Genomic DNA, 19473 nt, shown 5'->3' with positions numbered 1-19473 from the left:
ATATTCATCTGGTCTATTTAACAATAAAGCCTTCAGGCATAAGGAAACCACAAAGTTTATTTTAACTTTTAAAAACATGAATAGATACAATTTAGGAAGAAAAAAGACACCTTGAACCCAGAATATTTCAATTGTTACAATGATAATGATGATTGAATAGAAGTAGTCTGGCCCGTGTTTAATGACATGTGAAAGCAACTGCCCTTCAATAAAGACGAAGCAACAATATGACTCATGCGGAGCCTAAAATTAGCAACTCCTCTTGCTTTTTCTATAGCAATTACCCACACTTCACCCACATCCAGTATGATAGTTGATCCATTGAGGCCCACTGCCTTCATATATTGATCTCCAGAGATCTTACATTTTATAACAAAAATGCCCTTTTAATATGGCATGCTACCTATCCGATAAACCTAAGAATACAATAAGATCTGTGCTACAGCAGGATAAAGTCCAACATTCACTTCCTACAATGACCAACCAGATACCTATGAGAATTCACAAACATGACACAGAAAGATGGTCTAAACATTGATATAAATAAATAAACAGGTGTTATATCACCTTCCTGCTTTTGTTCCCTAGCAACTAGTATTCAGAGACATACCATCATACTGAAGATAATATATATCCATCATGACTAGCAATAATTGATAGCTTTACCATGAAATTGTCTTATTACTTTTAAAAACATCAATCTGCCTGACATCACTATATCATTTTGAGATCATCACTTCCATAGTTTGACTATGTGTGAAGAACTATTTCCTGTTACCTGTCCTAAATCTCCCACCACTCAACTTATTTTGATGATTCTGGGTTTTAGGTTTATAAGAAAGTGAGGGACAAAACATCTCCCCATCCAGTTTCCTCACACATCATAATTTTATAAATAACTGCCATGTCCCTCCCTCATTTACTTGCTTTTGTTCTGGAGAGCTCAACATTTTGCAGTCTTTACTCTGTAGGCTACAGATGAAAATTCAGTAACTGAAGCCATGTGAAAAATCAGCAGTGATTAAAAACTGAAAGTTTTTGTTGGACATAATGGACTGTACTCCACATGGTTATTATAACATTTTTAAAAAGTTGCCTGAGATAAATCAGATTTGTCTGAATTCAGCAAGTTGTACCATTTTCAAAGATTTTGTTTACATCTCAGTGAAGACAAGTTCTTCATTATCTCATTCATTCTAATAGATACTTTTCCATCTATAAAACACACTTTCTGTAATCTACAGAATTCATTAATGAATAATGTTTGGTTCTGTGCATTGACTCAAATGACAAAGACCTTAGGACACAATACGTAGAAGATAAACTTTGCTAATCTATTTCTCTAGACTTCACCTACAGTTAAGGACTATATCCTTAATCGGGATAACAATCTCAGAAAAAGATTTCCTCTAAGTATAAATATTTAGGACACAGATGAGGATCCTAATCTATTTACATCAGATTTCAGTGTCTTGGCCAAAATCAATAACCCTGTTTCTCTTCTAAAGCCCCACCCTCTATGTACCCTTAACTTGGGGAACAGCTAAAGAGGTGATACAAACATCACAGAAATATGAGGTGGGAGAAGTAGGAGAATAAATGTCCAATTCCACTGCCATTGGGTCCTAGCCTTTGTCCAAAAATCAGGATGCATGAAAAATTTGTGACTGGGGGGGGGGGGACACAAACAAACAAACACCAATAAGAAATTGTTCATCTGACATCTATTTTTATGTTAATCCATATGTCTGTACATGTGTGTCTAGAGGGAAAGGGGGGGAGTACAGCTCACAATGGTATGCACAGCATTATATGTAACATGTAATACAGGGTTCCAATCCAATTTTCTAAAACTTAGTCCATTTGCCATATGATTCATCAAACTCACAAGGGAGAATTTCCTTCTGTCTTCCCCACCTACAGTGATAGCCAGTGTATGTATTAAATGAGAAAATGCCAACATGCCAGACTAAGTCTGAATTAGGCAGAAAGGATATCAGAGGCTATATCTAGCTGGCTACTGAAATCAGAAACTTACATGAAGGCCTAAGAAGAAGGTCAAATTCAAAGGCAGATAATAAAAGAGATGCTAAAATTCCCACCTAAAGATAACTTAATGCAGTCACACACTCCTTTGGTTTCGCATTCAGTCAAAAGTGATATCACAAATCACCTTGTGAAATCGAGGGCTCAATGAAAGATGAGGGGGGAAATCAAGATTAACCTTCTGTAACAAGGCAAATCAATCCTGAACAGATTTATATAAAACTAAGTTCCTCCAAGTTCAATGGTACTTATTCTCCAGTAAATGTGTTTGGCATTGACATTAAACTTACATTCTCTAGAGATCTAGATTTCAAAGGAGGACACAAACAAGGGCATCAGTATAATTTTTAGTCAAGACCTGAGGAATTCCAACTGACATGATAATACAGAGCTGCTAGAAACTGAAATGAAAATGATGATATGAGTGACCATTTAGAGAAGTGCAGTAAACTCCCCTTCTGACATAAGCCCTAGAATTTCAGGGGCACCTCTGTATTCTATTTTTTAAAAAAGCAAACTGGGTTTCAAACTCACAAGCATGGGCTAGAAAGGAAGTGCACATTTTGAAAGAGCTAAAGGTTCTGTTCAAAGGGAATGATGAGACCAAGCAAGGGGAACCTTGAACCCTCCAGTGGTTCTTATCTACTATTCCTTACCATTAGCCATATTGGCTGGGACTGTGGGGGGTTGTAAGTGAAAACATTTGGAAAGCCAAGGATTCCCCATGTCTGATCTAATCTTTCACACTTCAATCCTGGTGAGGTCATTGAATACCTCCCTTCTGGCTAATTGTTCCATTCTTTTGGGACATATAGAATGAGAACAGAAAAGATGAACTCTGTACACAAATACACTGAGATCTGTGGCCATATACTCAGTTTAGCAGGGTTATGGTACAGTGGGCCCTTGTTATCCGCTGGGGTTTGGTTCCAGGATAAAAAAATCCGTGGATGCTCAAGTCCCATTAAATAGAATGGAAAAGGAAAATGGTGTCTCTAATATAAAATGGAAAATCAAGCTTTGCTATTTAGAATGTATACCTTTTAAAAATATTTTCAAGCTGTGGATGCTTGAATCCGTGGATTAAAATAAACAGCTATCCAGTGATCAACAGCCTCAACAGACCAGCATCGAAGGCCAGCATTGGAACAGAGTGGGGGCATGGCACCTGCACGACAGGTGCCCTGACTCCACCCCATGCTGACATGACATTGCACGCCCCATCACACGGTGGGCGGCATCACAGCACTCCTCTGGAGATGACATAGCACCAAAGGAGCACTGAAAAGCCATGGTGCTGGTGACTATGGTGCCCTTTCCACAAAGCAAAAAGGAATGCTTTTTGTAGCTCCTTTTCACACCACAGAAAGGCCAGATTGCGGGTGCAGTGTGTAGTTGCAGCGGCCCCAATCTGGTGAAGACAGAGGCAGCTGCAGGCTGTCTCTTAGAGGCAGTCTGTTCAGCCCTCAAGAGACAATAATAGGCCCAAAATAGCTTATAAACAGTAATTTTTTTTCCTCAGGTCCAAAACACACTGCAGAAATAATCTGGTTTGGCACCACTTTAACTGCCCTGGCTCAATGCTATGGAATTCTGGGAACTGTACTTCATGTAAGTCTCTGATTGCAGTCCTTGCAGACAAATCTTTCATCTACCTAGGAGACTGGTGCGTTCCCTTGAAAGACTATGGTTACGGTAAACACAAATTTGCTTATTTTTTTACACTGCTTTTTCATACTTTATGGTCAAGAGAACTAAGAATCACATATTATCACAAGTATCCCACATCTGCTTTACAAAAGTTCATAGTAGTATGAACACTTCTAAAAATTCTTTCTCTCTTTGCAACAACCTCTTTGTAACAATAACTGGAGGCAAGTTAGGTTAAGAAATGGTGGCTGTCACAAGGCCAGCTGTAAACTCTGTGGGTGGGGAGATATTTTAACGTTAATCTCTCCAGTACAAATTCACTCTATCCAATCAATTACATCAGATGTAATTGGACCCAGATTTAAAATTGGAGAATTAGGAATAAGCACTCCATAAAGATTTCCATGTGATGTAAATGGGAAATACCTACCAAGATGAAGCATTTCACTGAGCATATAACATCTTCTCTACTTATACTCACATCAATAACTGCTTCATAGGCTCAGGTCCATTGATTTCAAAGGTAATCTGATAAACAGTAAATTAACATAACTAGTCTTTACAGCAAGGATAACTAAAATGTGGCTCACAGCCCAGGTATGGCCCACAAAGTTAAGTAGAGACCATTCTTTCAGAACCAAAAGTGACTTGCAGTTCACTTCCTATTTCAGAAAAAGTCCCCTCCTGGACCTAAAACAATCCAGTAGGTAAACCAGCCCAGGGGAGGCCAAAACTATGGTAAAATTTCCTTCAGGACTCCTGGAGGGTTTGGGTGTATTTTGAGTTTAAAAAATAACATTTCAGACATGGGAGTGGGGGCCCAAGGCAGCTCCCGAGGTCTGGTGAGAGGCATGTGTAGTATCAGATAGTTTTTTTTACAATGCTTTAAAAATTGTATAGATTCTCTGTCCATGTACAGTCTTGCAATATTACCCACACCTAGAACTTATACCTGTTATACACAGACAAGCCACTGAAAATCAGTGCAGCACTTTCATACTGCTCACATCCATGTACAGCAACACGCAGCATTCATCACCAGATGTAAACAGACAGTTATCTCCTCTTTATAAGCACTATTTATGCTATGTTTATGCTTTGTCCTGCATGAGTAAGTATACTACGGTCTTCTTGTATGTACAAATAGTGCTGCAGTAACATACAAGTTACATTCATGTAATGAAAAGCAGAATGCGTAAAATATTCTTTTTTCCATGGGATGAAAAGTGGCTGGGTAGATTCTGAAAGAAGGAAAAGACAGAAGAGAAAAGGTTACACAGCCCTTCTGCTGTTCTTCCACTGAAATTCACTGCTTTTTTGCTAAAAAAAAAACTTTTAAAAAGAAAAGAAAAATCAAAACTCTCCTAGAACAACAACAAAAATCCAGCTCAAAATGGGTAAGTCACTGTTTCACCACCTCTCATCCTCAGCTTCTCATCAACAAACCAGATCTACATGGGAACAAAGCAAGACTGGTGTGGGAATTACTTAGTTAATGATGCTAAAATAAAATGATGCTGTCAATGAAATGAAACAAATCTGAGAGTACTCTGTTTACAGTAACTAGGAGTAAATATGTTAATGTAACTCCTGGCATTTATTCAATCTTCATACTGATAAAGCCAGACCCAAAGCAGAACTCAGTATCCTTAAAATGGTTCCTGATAAACCCACAACACTCTCCAGGTTTTGTTACCTAAGCACTTCTTGACAGCCCTTGATTTTAGGATCCAAGGACATGGTTTCAGTACTTCCAGCCCCCTGCAGTTGAGTCATTTTGGTGCGCTTCAGCCTACAGTCATCTCCACTCATCACACAATAGAGAACAAGACCTGTACATGTTAATTTGTTCTATATCACTTTCTGCTTTGAATTCAGGTGTTTCCTGAAAGGGCTGGTTCTTTTTTTTTTCCTTTTCCTTTCCTTTTCTTTTTTTATTCCCTTCTCCTTTCTTTTTCTTGTAAACAAAAATGCCCTACTTCATCTGCAAGGGTTTGTGGAGCCCAGAAAATACAGCATGACGAACCTCTAAGTACCCTGAAAGCACCAGATTCCATCTGAGTTTGGAACCTAGGCAGGGTCAGACATGGTTAGTACTTGCATAGGAGATTATCAAGGATTACCAGGTGCTATAGGCTTTATTTCAGACCAGGCAATAAAAAAATACCTCTGAGCATTCCTCACCTAATAAAACCCTATGAAATTGGTGTTGTTGTTTTAAGTTGGCAGTCACCTTGAAGGCACATACACAGAAAAGGAGCATGCTGAAGTTTATGGTTTTCTACACTCATCCTACTTCCTCAAACCTGCTTTTCACTGCATAGCATTTCAAACATATATTCAAGGGCAGAATTTCAAACAAGCTGAATATTTCCAATATGTGTTCGTATGGAGAAATAAGACAGCTTGAACATGATAATCACACGTCCAGCCAAGGTTATCTTTTTTTGAGGATGTCAGATAGAAAAGAAAGTGATGAACTTTTCTCACAGGAAAACCTCCATCAGAGAAATTTGAGAAACCATCTTACAGATCTATAATGTAGGTGGAAACCTGGGAAAAACTGTCTCTCATTTTCATGCATCTGCCCTTGGGCTTGTTAAGGCCTTGCTACTGTAAGAGAAGGTCTTCTGGGTTATTCTTAGTTTATGTGGCTGACTTGCCTTTGACTGTCCTTGCAAATGTTCCAAGTTTGCCTTTTTCCATTCAAGGCTACAGTCAAACTAGTTTAGTTGAATGAGCTTCCATATGAAAACTTGTGTTCACACATCTCATTACCTTTGGGTATGTGTGTGGCTTCAAGTCATCAATCTATGGTGATCCCATGTATTTCATAACATTTTGTAAGCAAGAAACACTTAAAGGTGATTTTTGCCCATTCCTTCCTCTGAAATATAGCCTACAGAACCTTGTATTCATTGGTGATCTCCCATCCAAGCATTAACCAGTACTGACCCTGTTTAACTTCCAATATCAGACAGGATCTGGTGCCTTCAGAAAAATTAGGTCACATCACTACCTACAAAGTACCAAATGGTGGCAGTAACTGCCTACGACTATACTTTTGTGCAAAAGCATCCAATGAGTACCCATCACTTACCATGTATATTGGCAACATGTAATGTTAATATAAAAAGAATTTTTTGACTACTCATCAGCCCCAGCCAACATGAAAAGTGGTCGGGGACCTTGGGAGCTGTAGCCCAAAACATCTGGGGAAAAAGCATGTTCTTTACCCTTTTCAGAGCCTGAAAAGTACAAGAGCCATATTAGGTATGAGATTCTGAGAGGTTGTAGTCCAGAAGATGAATTTGTCCCATGCTCTGACCCCTTTGGCCACTCATTAGTATGCAGGTACTAATGCTACATACAAAGAGGTCCAATCTATGTAGCATGTTATTTTTACCATGGGGGTTATGGATGGCTCACTTAAAACATGGACATGATTAAGAATTGCCTTACTTGTGGCCTGTAACACATCTTTTCCAGTTCCCAAACTCTGCCACATTACCCCCTCCACCCCATATAGAAAGGGAAACAAGCAGGTATCTCATATAGTAAATAATAATTTAAAGAAAATCAACATGTTAAGACTGCAATGATGACTGGTGGCTTCCATATCACTGAAGCAATGGACCCAAGTAGTAGTTGTTTTTTAAGACATCTCCAAGGTGCTCAGCCCAATTCCCATAATAAATGCAACACCTTAGAATGCTCTATTAAAGTTCATTCAAAGACCCAGTGTAAATTCACCACCTCACTGACTTCAGAGTGACTGACTAGCCCTGCCAGGTTACAAAGCAGGTTACAATGCACTTTGCTGGGACCACATAAACTCAATTGGGAATATGGACAGTAAAGAACTAAATGGCCCTTTCTAAAACAGTAATGATGATTCTATCAAAATATACACAGCAACCCTAAGAATATAATGATCTGCATGTCACTTTTTGTGTCTGTTACTCAGAAGTAAGTTCCACCAAGTTCATGCAGATTTTTAGGATGCCACCACACTCCAGTTTGACACCACTTTAACTGCTATGGCTCAAGGCTATGGAATTCTGGGAACTGTTATTTTTGTTAGACATTAGCCTTCCCTGTCAGAGAGCTTTGGTGCCACAACAAACTATAAATCCCAGGGGCTGACTGATGCGGGTGGGCAGTGTTGTCACTAGGGGTGGTGTCACCTGGTGCATTAACTCATTGTTTCACACATACACCCACTGACTTCCTCCCATACCATTGGGAAATCCTGCTTGAGAAGGTTAAAGGGAATACAGAGTACAACGAAGTCAGTAATGTAATTAAAGCCCACATATTAAATGATAGGTATTAACTGTAAACCATGTATTGATCCTACACTCTTTCAAGCCGTGCGGCAGGGGGGAGGGCGAAGTAGGGAATGGGGCATATGCAACATTGTATATATGTTAAAATAATTTAATAAAGACTGATTAAAAAAAAACTTCCTCCCATACCACACACTATGGCCTGTTACAGACAGCCAAAATAAAGCTGCTTCGAGTCACTTTGGAGGTATGGTATTTCAATGATACATGTGTCCTAAGAGTCCAAAGGCCACACCAAAGCCACACTCCAGTCCTAAAGACTGGAGTGCAGCTTTGGTGAAGCTTCCAGACTCTTAGGACTCATGCATCATTGAAATACCATACCTCCAAAGTGACTTGAAGCAGCTTTATTTTGGCTGTCTGTAACAGGCCCATAGAATTCATAGTCATGTTTTTGTACCAATATTACTCACAAATCCTCATTATTCACAGGATAATGGCTCTTGTGTTAATCGCATTTTAATCGTGTTTTAATGTCAATTGCTTGATTTTCTTGGGTTAATCACTGTTTAAAGTCCCAATTTCCCGCCCATGTGATAAACTCCTTAAAGCATTTTAAATGGAAGCAGGTGAATGCCACAGCCTGTTCAAATACCTGTATTTTGACAGAAACATTGTGGCGTTTACCTGTATCTCTTTAAAATGCTTTGAAAGATGGTGAGAGTGAAGTGAAGCTCAGTGGGAGAAAAAAGGAGCCCCCACCAGATTTTTTTTAATTCAAATTTCAAATTTCAAATTTTGATTTTTTTAAAAAAAATTGATTTTTTAAAAAAACATATTCTTTTAATTTTTTCTTTAAAACATTACATTTTTAACCCAATCTTCACTATATATATGTAAACACATTTAGGTTATGCATATGATATTGTAATTGGAAGGTAAAATTTTAATTTTTCTAGTTTTTACAGTATATACTCGACTATAAGTCGACCTCATGAATTAGTTGAGGGCAGGTTTTGGGGGTATAATTATGGATTTTGATATGACACTTGGGTAGGTTGAGGGTAAAACTTAGGGACATGCAACAAAGGATCTAAATGATGAAGCAAAGGACAACAATGCCAAATAACCTACAAAATTATGGCAGACATAATTGTTTTGACTCACACTAAAAACTGGATGGAAGAGAGAGAGTAGAGGGAGGTCAATGCTTCCAGGACAGATTGCACTCTTGTCTTTTACCAGGGGATGCTTTCCTTTTCAAATAAGGGTTAAACTTGCAGTGGTCCCCAAACTGTGCCCTTTAAGAGATTTTGGACTTCTGCTCCCAGAAGCCTCAGCCATGTTGGCCAATAGCCTCGGATTCTGGGAGCTGATGTTCAAAATCTCTTTAGAAGCACACTGGGTTAAAGTATAGTATTTACATTGACCCATGGATAAGTCGATCTTATAAGTAGACTTATACATGTTTATATACAGTATGTCACAACTATTAACATGACATTCAATGATATATGGGATTTATGATTTATAAGTAACTTTAGTTCAAAAAAAGCATTTCTAAGGATACTGTATAGTGTGAAATGGGAGTAGGAGGTCAATGGGGATGACACTATGAGTGACCACACCGGGTGACACCAACTCTAGTGATGCCACTGACTGGACCTGGGAATCCCTTCCTGTCCCATCTATCCTTTTCTGTCTTCCCTTCCTTACCCTGGCAGCGCGGGAAGAGTAGGGGTCCTCGAAGAGTGCCCACATGCGGGGCTGAAGCCTCTTCCAGCGCCCTCCCTTCCCGTCCAGCGGGGCTCCATTGGTGCAAGAGGAGGCAGAGGAGGTTCCCCCAGTGGCACCCAGATCCTCGATGCCCAGGCGGTGCTTGGCAGCCACTTCGTCATCGTCAGGATCGAGGGGAGGCTCTCCTGTGATAAGGTCTGGCGCCTCGAAGATGTCCAGTGCCTCCTCGGCATCTCGGTGCTGGCGGTAGGTCATCCAGCAGCAGGGTTCCACGTCGGTCTCGTCGATGCCCCAGAAGGCCAGCTCCTCCTCGAAGAGGGGCCCGCAGACGTCAGCCGGGCAGTGGAGCTTCCCTGTCCGGTAGTAGTTGAGCACGTAGGCGAAGACCCCTGGGTGGCGGTCGAAGAAGAACTCGCAGCACGAGGTGGATGAAGCAGCCCCAGCACTCGAGACGATGGCACCACCGTCATGAGCACGAGGGATGCCACTACCACTACCAACGCCGTTGTCCAAGGGACCCCCAACAACACCGGGGTTGGGGCCCGGGTTGGGAGCTGGCAAAGGAGATGGGAGAGGCGGGTGGTGGGGATGGTGGTGGTGGTGGTGGTGTGGATGGTGGTGTTGCTGGTCCTCCCCAATGACAACGATGCCTCCTCCTCCGGCGCCTCCCGGGGACTCGCCTTGAGACTGGGAGGCGAGGAGGGCCAGGCGAGTGCCTGGCAGAGTTTTGAGGGTGCTCCGGTAGGTCTCGTGCCTGGTGCCCCCGACGTTGAGGATCACCCTCTCGTTGTCCTCGAGCTTCCCCATCTCTGTGGCTCAGACATGACTGTTGAGGAGAGGAGGAAGAGGAGGAAAGGCGACGCTAGGCATCCGGACGGCTATTTTTAGGATGCCTGAGGAAGACAAGACAGAGAGGGTCAGGGAGAGGAGGTGGTTGTGACCTGTCTCCGGATGCTGAGCCTCCCAAGGGAGACAGTGAAGGAAGCCCAGGAAAATGAGAGAAACCCCTCACCCCCTTTATATCTGGGGGGAAGGGATTAACTCCCTTTCTAACCAGCCTTCACACCTCCATGCCTCCCCACCACCAATGCCACCTGCCTGCCCCATGTTTTCCCGCCTCTTTCTTTTTTTCTTTTTTTCTTTCTTTGTTTCTTTCTTTGTTTCCTCCCTCTAAGAGTGACCTGCCCTCCATTTCAAATTTCTGTCCAGGAGGAATGCCAAAAGGTCCTCCATTTGGAGCAGGACAAAGAAAGCATAAATTGACATATTATTCATTTTAGCTCAGGGTGACCGAGGTCCTCCTTTTCCAGAACCTTTCCTTCCTTTTAGGAGGAATGCCAAAAGGTCCTCCATTTGGAGCAGGACAAAAAAAGCACAATGATTCATTTTAGTTCAGGGTGACCAGAGGTTCTCCTTTTCCTGTCCTCCATTTCAGTCTTCTGTCCAGAAGGAATGCCAACAGGTCCTCCATTTTGAGACGGACCAAGAAAGCGTAAATTGACATATTATTTTAGGTTGACCAGTCGCTTTCCTTTTCCAAGACCTTCCCCCATTTCCCCCTACTGCCCAGGAGGAATGTCAAAAGTGCCTCCATTTTGAGACGGACCAAGAAGCATGGGTTTACTTCTGTCTTTTTTTTCCCAGGAGTGTATTGAGCTTTGTATTTTTGGTCATGTCCTTCTTTTCTTTTCTTTTCTGGAAGGTCCTCCATTTGTGGTGCCTTGGTGGTCAGGACTTCTGGGCACCTTCCCCCTGACCTCCAAACCACCCTTCTACACACACACCATATATACACACACACGCACATGCACACCCCATATATATATATATATATATATACACACACACACACACACACACACACACACCATATATATATATATATATATATGCACACGCACACACATAGACCATATATATATATATATATATATATATAAAACCACCCTATACACACACATATATATGTATGTATATGAAGGGTGGTTTATCTGTCCCATCTCTTCCAGCCTTCAGAAGCGGAGCCTTCCAGTTCTTCCCTCCCCGTCGAGTCAAAATCAAGGCTGCGTCCGCACCGGAGGAATAGCCCGGTTTGATACCGCTTTGACAGCCGTGGCTTAAAGAGAGGGGATTCCGAGGGTGGGGTCGATCTGGTGCCACAACAAGCGATCACCCTCAGAATATCCCTCTCCCTGAGCCGTGGCCGTCAAAGCGGTATCAAACCGGGTTAGCCCTCCCGTGCGGATTCAACCTGGGTGCCCATTTTGTCCCTCCTGGGCACGGACTAGCTTTCCAGCCCAACAAACCCCATTCCCTAAATTCAGGAGGGAAGGTCTTTCTCCTCCAGAAAAGACACCCAGAGAGCCTGGGAGCCTGGTCCGAGAGAGAGCCCGAGGCACGCCCTACCTGGGCTCCTCCAGCCTCCTGCCTCCGCTGGACTCCACCTGAGAGAGAGGATGCTGTTCCCTGAATGGAGAGGGACCACCACCATCCCTGCCTCCCTCTCCCTCCCCGGCCAGGTCCCTTACCTCGGAGGAGAAGAGTGGCTCTTTCGGGCTCCCCGGATGCCTGCTCCTTGGAGGAACTACTTGTTGTGGCCACTGGCTCGCCTCCTCCTCCTCCTGCCGGGCAGCTTCAGGTGGCCATGCCTCCCCTCTTGGTAGCCAGCCCCGAGAGCCAGAGCAGAGTCTCCCCACCTGCTGCTAAGGAACCTCCCTGGTGTCATTGTGGGAGAGACAGAGAGAGGAGACACACACAGAGAGCAGGCAGCATCACAACCATCACATACACACACACAAGCACATGGGGAGGGGAGAAGGAAGGGAGGAAGGGAGGGAGGGAAGGAGGAATGAAGGAGGGGGCAATTGTGATGCTGCTCAAAGCCAGGCATCCAAGCTCCAGTTCGTCTCTGGTGAAAAGCCACCTGGGTTGCATCTGTACTGGGGAAATAATCCAGGTTGATCCCGGTTTAACTGCCCAGGTTTCATGCTCGGGAGAGAAGAAGCAGCTGATCCCTGGTTTTATAAAGACGGTGAGGAAGGAGCTGTCCTTTCAGCACCACTTCTACCCACCCAGCCCTTGGCAACCTTGACGCATTTTGCCCTTGATCCTCCGGTTATGGGACAAATTGCCTTTAAGGCTTTAAACCTCAGGAGCAAGCTCTTCTAGAACACGGCCACCCAGCCCGAAAAACCCACACAAAAAAACCCTATATGTCTTTAAGACTGTTTGTCCACTAAAGAGGCCGCCTTCCTGTCCTTCATGCCTTTATTTCACATCAAAAGCCTTGGGAGCTAGCAGAGGTATTTGTTTGCTTCTTTGTTTGTTTGTTGACCCGTGCCTTCAAGTTGTTTCAGACCCTCTTGTGCGGTTTTTTGGACATATTTGTTCAGGGAAGGTTTGCCCTGAGGCTGAGAGAGTGTGGCTTGCCCAAGGCCGCCCCATGGGTTTCCGTATCAAAGCAGGGAATTGAACCCTGGTCTCCAGAGTCATAGGCCAATGCTCAAACCACTATTCCATGCTGGCTCTATAGAAATGTTTACCTAATATGAAAGTGGCCTTCCTTGCAGGTGAGGATGGTGCAGAGAACCTTGGCACCATAACTAACATGAAAGTGGCTCTCCTCACAGTCTTGGAGGACCTTGGCACCTTCTTTTATAGGAAAGTGGCTTTCATCACAGGTGAGCATGGCACAAAGGGACTCGGCACGTTCTCTGACAGGAAAATTACCATCCTCATATGTGAGGATGGTGTGGAGAACCTTGACACCTTCTCTGATAGGAAAGTGGCTTTCATCACAGGTGAGCATGGCACAAAGGGACTCAGCACTTTCTCTAATAAGAAAACGACCTTCCTCACAGGTGAGAATGGCACAGAGGACCTTGGCACCTTCTCTGATATGAAAGTAGCTTTCGTCACCGGTGAGGATGGCACAAAAGGACTCAGCACCCTCTTTGATATGAAAGTGGCCTTCCTCACAAGTGAGGATGCCACAGAGGACCTTGGGACCATATAGGAAAGTGGTCTTCCTCGCAGGTGAGGATGGCACACAGGAACTTGGCATCTTCTTTGCTATGAAAGTGGTCTTCCTCACAGGTGAGGATGACACAGAGAAATTCTGCACCTTGGCCCATGAATTCCAGTTGCTAAGGGAGTGCTATGACAGGCACAGTAGCTGGGGAGGGGTCAGATAGGTCTTGGCATAGGACCTTCCTCTGATGTGTGTTTCTAGACTGACCTTCCTATCCCATGACTCACAGATAATAATTCTCCTATACTGTTCTAGCCTTTGCTCTCTCTGTCACTACTAAATCCCCACTCCGTAAGAATTTGTCTTTATTATTTCTAGGAAGTCAGTACTAACTTCAAGGAACTGGAGGACATCATCCAATATAGAATGGTTTCCAAGAGCTAAAGAATTATACTAGAAAAGCACTTAGACTTGATTGGTGCATCCCTTTTAACAGAGAAGTATATCTTGTTCTGAGATCTAGAAAAATGGGTGGAAGATATGTTTTGGCTCAGGGGGCTACATATACAGACGTAATCCTAAAGAGTCAACATGTAGTGGTTTGAGTATTGGACTCTGGAGACCAGAGTTTGAATCTCTGCTCAGCTATGGAAACCCAGTGGGTTACCTTAGAAAAGTCACACTCTCAGCCACAGAGGCATATAAAACCCTTTCAACAAATATTGCCAAAAAAAAAAAAAACAACCCTATGATAGGCTTGCTTGTTTTAGGCTTGCCATGAGTTGGAAACAACTTGAAGTCACACAAAAGCAACAACCCTAAATACACTTACACATGCCCTTCTCACTGCTTCAATTTTCCAGCAAAAAGACCATCCTGGAGCTAAGGATGAGTAGTGAGTTGGCCACATTTGGTGATGACACAAATTTATTTAGGGTTGTGAGAACCAAACATTATTCTCTTGAAGTTATTTAGAACTTGTTTAGAGTAATGAGAACAAACATTTGTGTTCTCATAAATTGTGAATGTTCTTTCCAAACTGGCAGAATGAGCATTGAAATGGCTAATAAAAATTAACATAAGCATAAGTAAAGTGATTCATAGTGAGGCAAAAAAGAATAATAACCAATTCACTGATATGCTGATGGGGTTTGAGCTGATAGTGACTGACCAAAAAAAGCATTTTGAGGATGTAGTAGAAAGCTCAGCGAAAACATTACCCCACTGTGTGGTTATTTTTTTTAAAGGGCAAATTCCATGTTGGGCCTTATTAGAAAAGGAGTAAACAAAAAAAGTACTGCCAGTAAAATACTGTATGGACCCAGCATGGTGTATTAGTTTGAATATTGAACTAAGATTCTTGAGATATGTGGCACTGAATCCCCACCCAGCTCTGGAAACCCCCTGGGTAAACTCAGGCAAGTCACTCTGTCTCAGCCTCAGAGGAAGGTGATGTCAACCCCCCTCTGAATAAATGTCACTAAGAAAATCCTAGGAATGGTTGAGCTTAAATCAGACATAGGACAAAGATGGAATATAATGGCGATCTAATACAAATCCATGGTGGAACTACATTTGGAATGCTGTGGATAGTTCTGATCACCACATCTTTTAAAATAGAAATTGTAGAGAGAAGAGAATTGCAAGAAGGGACAGCTGAAATGATGAAGGAACTGAGAAATTCCCTTATGAGGAACTGTTACAAAACTGGAAGCAGTTCAGCTCATAAGAAAGGTAGGTAAATTGAGACATGATAGAACTGTATAATATTATGTGGAGTAAGCAGGTAAGAAGAGGTTTTTCTCATAATGCTAGAACCTCAGGGACATTCACTGACACTGAGTGATAGAAGATTCAGCACAGAAAAGAAGGTACTTTTTTTTTTACAGAGCATATCTAGTGGAATTTACAGCCGCAAGAAGTAGTGATGGCTGCCAATTTGGATGGCTTTAAAAGGAGATAAACTAAACTCAGAGAGATAGGTCAATCAATGTGGTTAGAGTCCTGGTGGTGCAGTGGTTAAATGCCTGTACTGCAGCCACTCACTCAAAACCACAAGGTTGTGAGTTCAAGACCAGCAAAAGGGCTCAAGCTTGACTCAGGCTTGCATCCTTACAAGGTCGCCAAAATGAGTACCCAGATTGTTGGGGGCAAATTAGCTTACAGTTGTAAACCGTTTAGACACTGCTTAGGTGGTATGAAGCGGTATATAAATGAAGTTTGTTTGTATTAGAAGTCATATACTTCTCAATATCAGTTACTTGAGGAACATAAGGTGGAGAATGCATTTGCACATGTCCTACTGGCAGGATTCCCATAGGCAACCTGGTTACTATTTGAACAAAATGTTTCTCTACATGGGCCTCTTTTTTGATCTAAAAATATTTAGATTTTATTTTATTTTGTTTTATTTTATTTTGCAAGAGTAAAACCTACTGCCTAGAGAAGACCAGTCTCATATTTCTTCATTTCCTTCCCCTCCCCGGGGTTCAGGAAGGCTCAAGCACACTTAAAAGATTGTTATTCTTAATCAAGAAGCAGGAATAGATCAAAGAGAGGTCTGAAATCCCATCTGAGTAGATTTAAGCTAGTCTGAATTATCCCATCATCCCCAGATAGTCAGGACTGATGGATGTTGTAGTCTTAACTATCTGGAGAGCCTTAGATTGTGAACTACTACCTAAAATATTAACTATTTCAATCCACTGTTAGCTTATATTTTTTAAAAATAGGATTGTTATGTCCTCCAAAAACCGAAAGACAAGATTTTGAAAGCAAACATACTGTTTCACTGAATGGTTGTAAATGCAGTTGTAGGTGGTTACCCTGAGATCTACAGATTGTGTGCATGCATAGTGTCTAAGGTAGGATTGGGAATTGTATGGGCCTCTAGATATTCTTGGCCTATAATTTCCAGCAATTCTAGCCAGTATAGAATATGACCGTGATGGCGAACCTATGACACATGTGCTACAGGTGACACGTGATGCCATTTCGCCTGGCGTGGACCAGGGAGAAGCAGGAACAGGCAAGTACGTCCTCTGTTCCTGCTACTCCCTGCCATTTCTCAGCCTCCAGCTGTCTCAGAGAGACAGCTGGGAGCTGGAAAATGGCACTGGGGAGAAGGAGCCACAGGCATGCACCTCCAGCTCCTCCTCCTGGCCTTCTCCCAGCCTTCAGCCGCCTCTACAAGACCACTGGAGGCCATGAATAGGGCAGGTGGGAGGAAGAGCAACTGGTGCATGCTGGTTGCTTCTCCCCAGAGACCATTCCTGGCCTCCAGCTATCTCTGGAGGGACAGCTGGGGGCAGGGAAAGGTCTGGGAGGAGGAGGACCAGGCATGTGCCCTCTTCTCCTCCTCTCCACAGACCTTTCCTGACTCTTCAGCTGCCTCTGGAGGGACAGATGGGGGCAGGGAAAGGTCCAGGAAGAGAAGGATCTTTCCTTACCTCTAGCTGCCTCCGGAGGGTTCTAGGACCTGCCATGGATACAAAAATCTGTGGGTACTCATGTCTTATTATGCACAGTGGTGTAGTAATATGGTGCTCTTTATATACAATATCAAAATCAAGATTTGCTTTTTTGATTTTTAAAAAGATTTTGAAGCCATGGATGGTTGAATCCATGGATAGATACATAGGGCTTATTCACCACAGCCACACCTACCAACAAATTCTTTGGCATACCATATATGGTTCTTTTCCCCTTTAGTTCTTTTGGGTGCTAGGAAATCTGCACAATATATCCAAAGAAAAAAAGTAAAATAAAATAAAATCACAGGTCTCACCTTGAACTATTACTGAAGAGTCAACAAAAGAAGGAACTACTACAAAGACTATCAGAGGAATTATCCACATTAATCAACAATCTGTTTGAGATTACTGTCTACATGCCTTGCAGTGAGAAAATGAACCATGAATACTATTTCAGAAGGAAATGAAAGGACCTCCCTCCATCCCAGCTGCCATTGTTCCTGGAGGCAGATAAGAAAAGGCAATATCTGCTGAACTGAATCCTCTCTTACACTGCCATCCTATTTCCTTTTGTGTAATGTCTTAATTAGATTGTAAGACTGAGGGCAGGGAATGAGGGAGGTTTGGTTTACCTCTTACTTGTAAAGCACCGTGTATAGTGATGGCACTAAATAAATAAATAAATAAATAAATAAGTAGTAACAGTTAATAGAAATGTTAAACACAGACAATGCCAGAGTCATTGATCAATTATACCGCTATACCTGGAGAACCAGCATGGTGTAGTAATTAAGGTGCAAGACTAGGACCCTAGAAACCAGGGTTTGAATCCCCACTCATCCATTAAAATTTACTGAGTGACCTTGGGCAAGTCATAGTCAGCCATGGCTTGAAACAGATGGGCCAAATAGACCAGCGCAAAGCTGAGCTTGCGCTGTCCACACTGGGACCACAGCAACTACATGCACCCGGTCCTGATCTGGGCTGCCTCCAAGGTCCTGAACCAGGTGACCAGAATGGGTGTTGCTTATTTTTCTCATGAGTTGAATAAAACAAAAGTTTGAGTGGTCGTGCCGACAAATCCATAACATTTCTTTCGCACTCACTTCCATACAACATGGACTAAAAACAGCCTTTTTCTTTAAAAGTGATTAAGTTTGCTGATCAGTCCTGAATTTACATGAAAAATGTAGGTATCAGCCTAAGTTTAAATATTAGTTTTTGTCAGACTTGGTTTATAAATGAACTTTTTTTATTTAAAAAAGATATAAATAAAAATATTTCATTGAAAGATACCCAGATTAGTTGATGGACTGCATCCAAAATTTTATTAGTCTCTTTGTTTTGGCCCCATTAGATTTAACGCATCAAGTTTGGATTTCTTATGTATTTCTTTAGCCAGACAGCCAAACAGTCAAACAGTTTATATTATAGTATAAATATATTCCTAGGTGAAATTGAAAGGGAGGCAAAACACTGTTACTCTCAAAAATCAAGTCCTGAATCAACTCTGTGAATCAACTAATCCCCTCCAGTAGCTTTCATTTTCATAAGTGGCTGTTTACATAGAAACATTTCTAACTTCTTTTTTCCTAGTGAGAGGGTTTAGTTATCTGAAGAATCCAGTCATTTATGATTTTCGGCAGACATGCAAACACACAATAATATAAAAGTACAAAATCTTTAAATACAATCAAATTCCCTATTAGAAATACTTTCACATTTATTCTCTTCAAATTCTTTTTCTATCACAGCTAGAATACTATATATATTTTTGTGTGCACACAATATGGATATCCATATAGCTAAATATATATGATTACAGAAAAACATTTAGATGTGGTCAATTTTCCTACTATTAGTACTTTCATATTTACTTCCTCCCAATTTTTTTCTCTATAATACACTTAATGTATATATCTGCACACAAACACACACACAGACCTCAACCAACATTAACTGAATTCTACACAAATTTTCACTAGCTATTGGTTTCATAACTGAAGATCTGAGAAAATGTGTTGGAATGAACAGACTTTTTTCAAAAAACAATATCCCTTTCAAAGTTTGAAAGAAAGGTACATATTTTGTATTACCAAAAAGCAATGATGAGAATAGCATTTGAACAGTACAGAAGAGGTTTCCTCTTGGAAGATTTCCTGCAAAGCTTTCTTAGATCCCTGACTGCTTAGAATCTTAGAATCATAGAATCATAGAGTTGGAAGAGACCGCAACGTAAATCCAGTCCAACCCCCGGCCATTCAATCAATGCATCCCCAACAGATGGCCATCCAGCGTCTGTTTAACT

At 42.0% G+C, this 19473-nt stretch overlaps 1 protein-coding gene across 7 annotated transcripts in view; it reads right to left on the bottom strand.

Moving 5' to 3' along the window:
- Nucleotides 1-12624, bottom strand: part of LOC149312164 (voltage-gated potassium channel KCNC2-like) — a 174225-nt gene extending 161601 nt beyond the window's left edge. For 2 of the 7 annotated variants that reach the window (XM_089524089.1, XM_089524090.1), the window contains exons 1-2: nt 12251-12558; nt 9702-10615 (exon numbers count right to left, since the gene is read on the bottom strand). In XM_089524089.1, the coding sequence (XP_089380215.1) occupies nt 9702-10529 (828 nt within the window). In that variant the 5' untranslated portion in view covers nt 10530-10615; nt 12251-12558. Of the gene's footprint in view, nt 1-9701; nt 10616-12250 lie in introns of all 7 variants that reach the window. The other 5 variants (XM_089524092.1, XM_089524093.1, XM_089524095.1 and 2 more) reach the window with 5 other exon arrangements.
- Nucleotides 12625-19473: the final 6849 nt, after the last annotated feature.

This window comes from Sceloporus occidentalis, unplaced genomic scaffold (assembly GCF_023333645.1).
Source record: "Sceloporus occidentalis isolate IW3139 unplaced genomic scaffold, rSceOcc1.0.p SCAF_5, whole genome shotgun sequence".
NCBI classification, from domain to species: domain Eukaryota; kingdom Metazoa; phylum Chordata; class Lepidosauria; order Squamata; family Phrynosomatidae; genus Sceloporus; species Sceloporus occidentalis.
The sequence above is the reverse complement of the archived record's forward strand: the minus strand, read 5'-3'. Positions and strand labels throughout refer to the sequence as shown.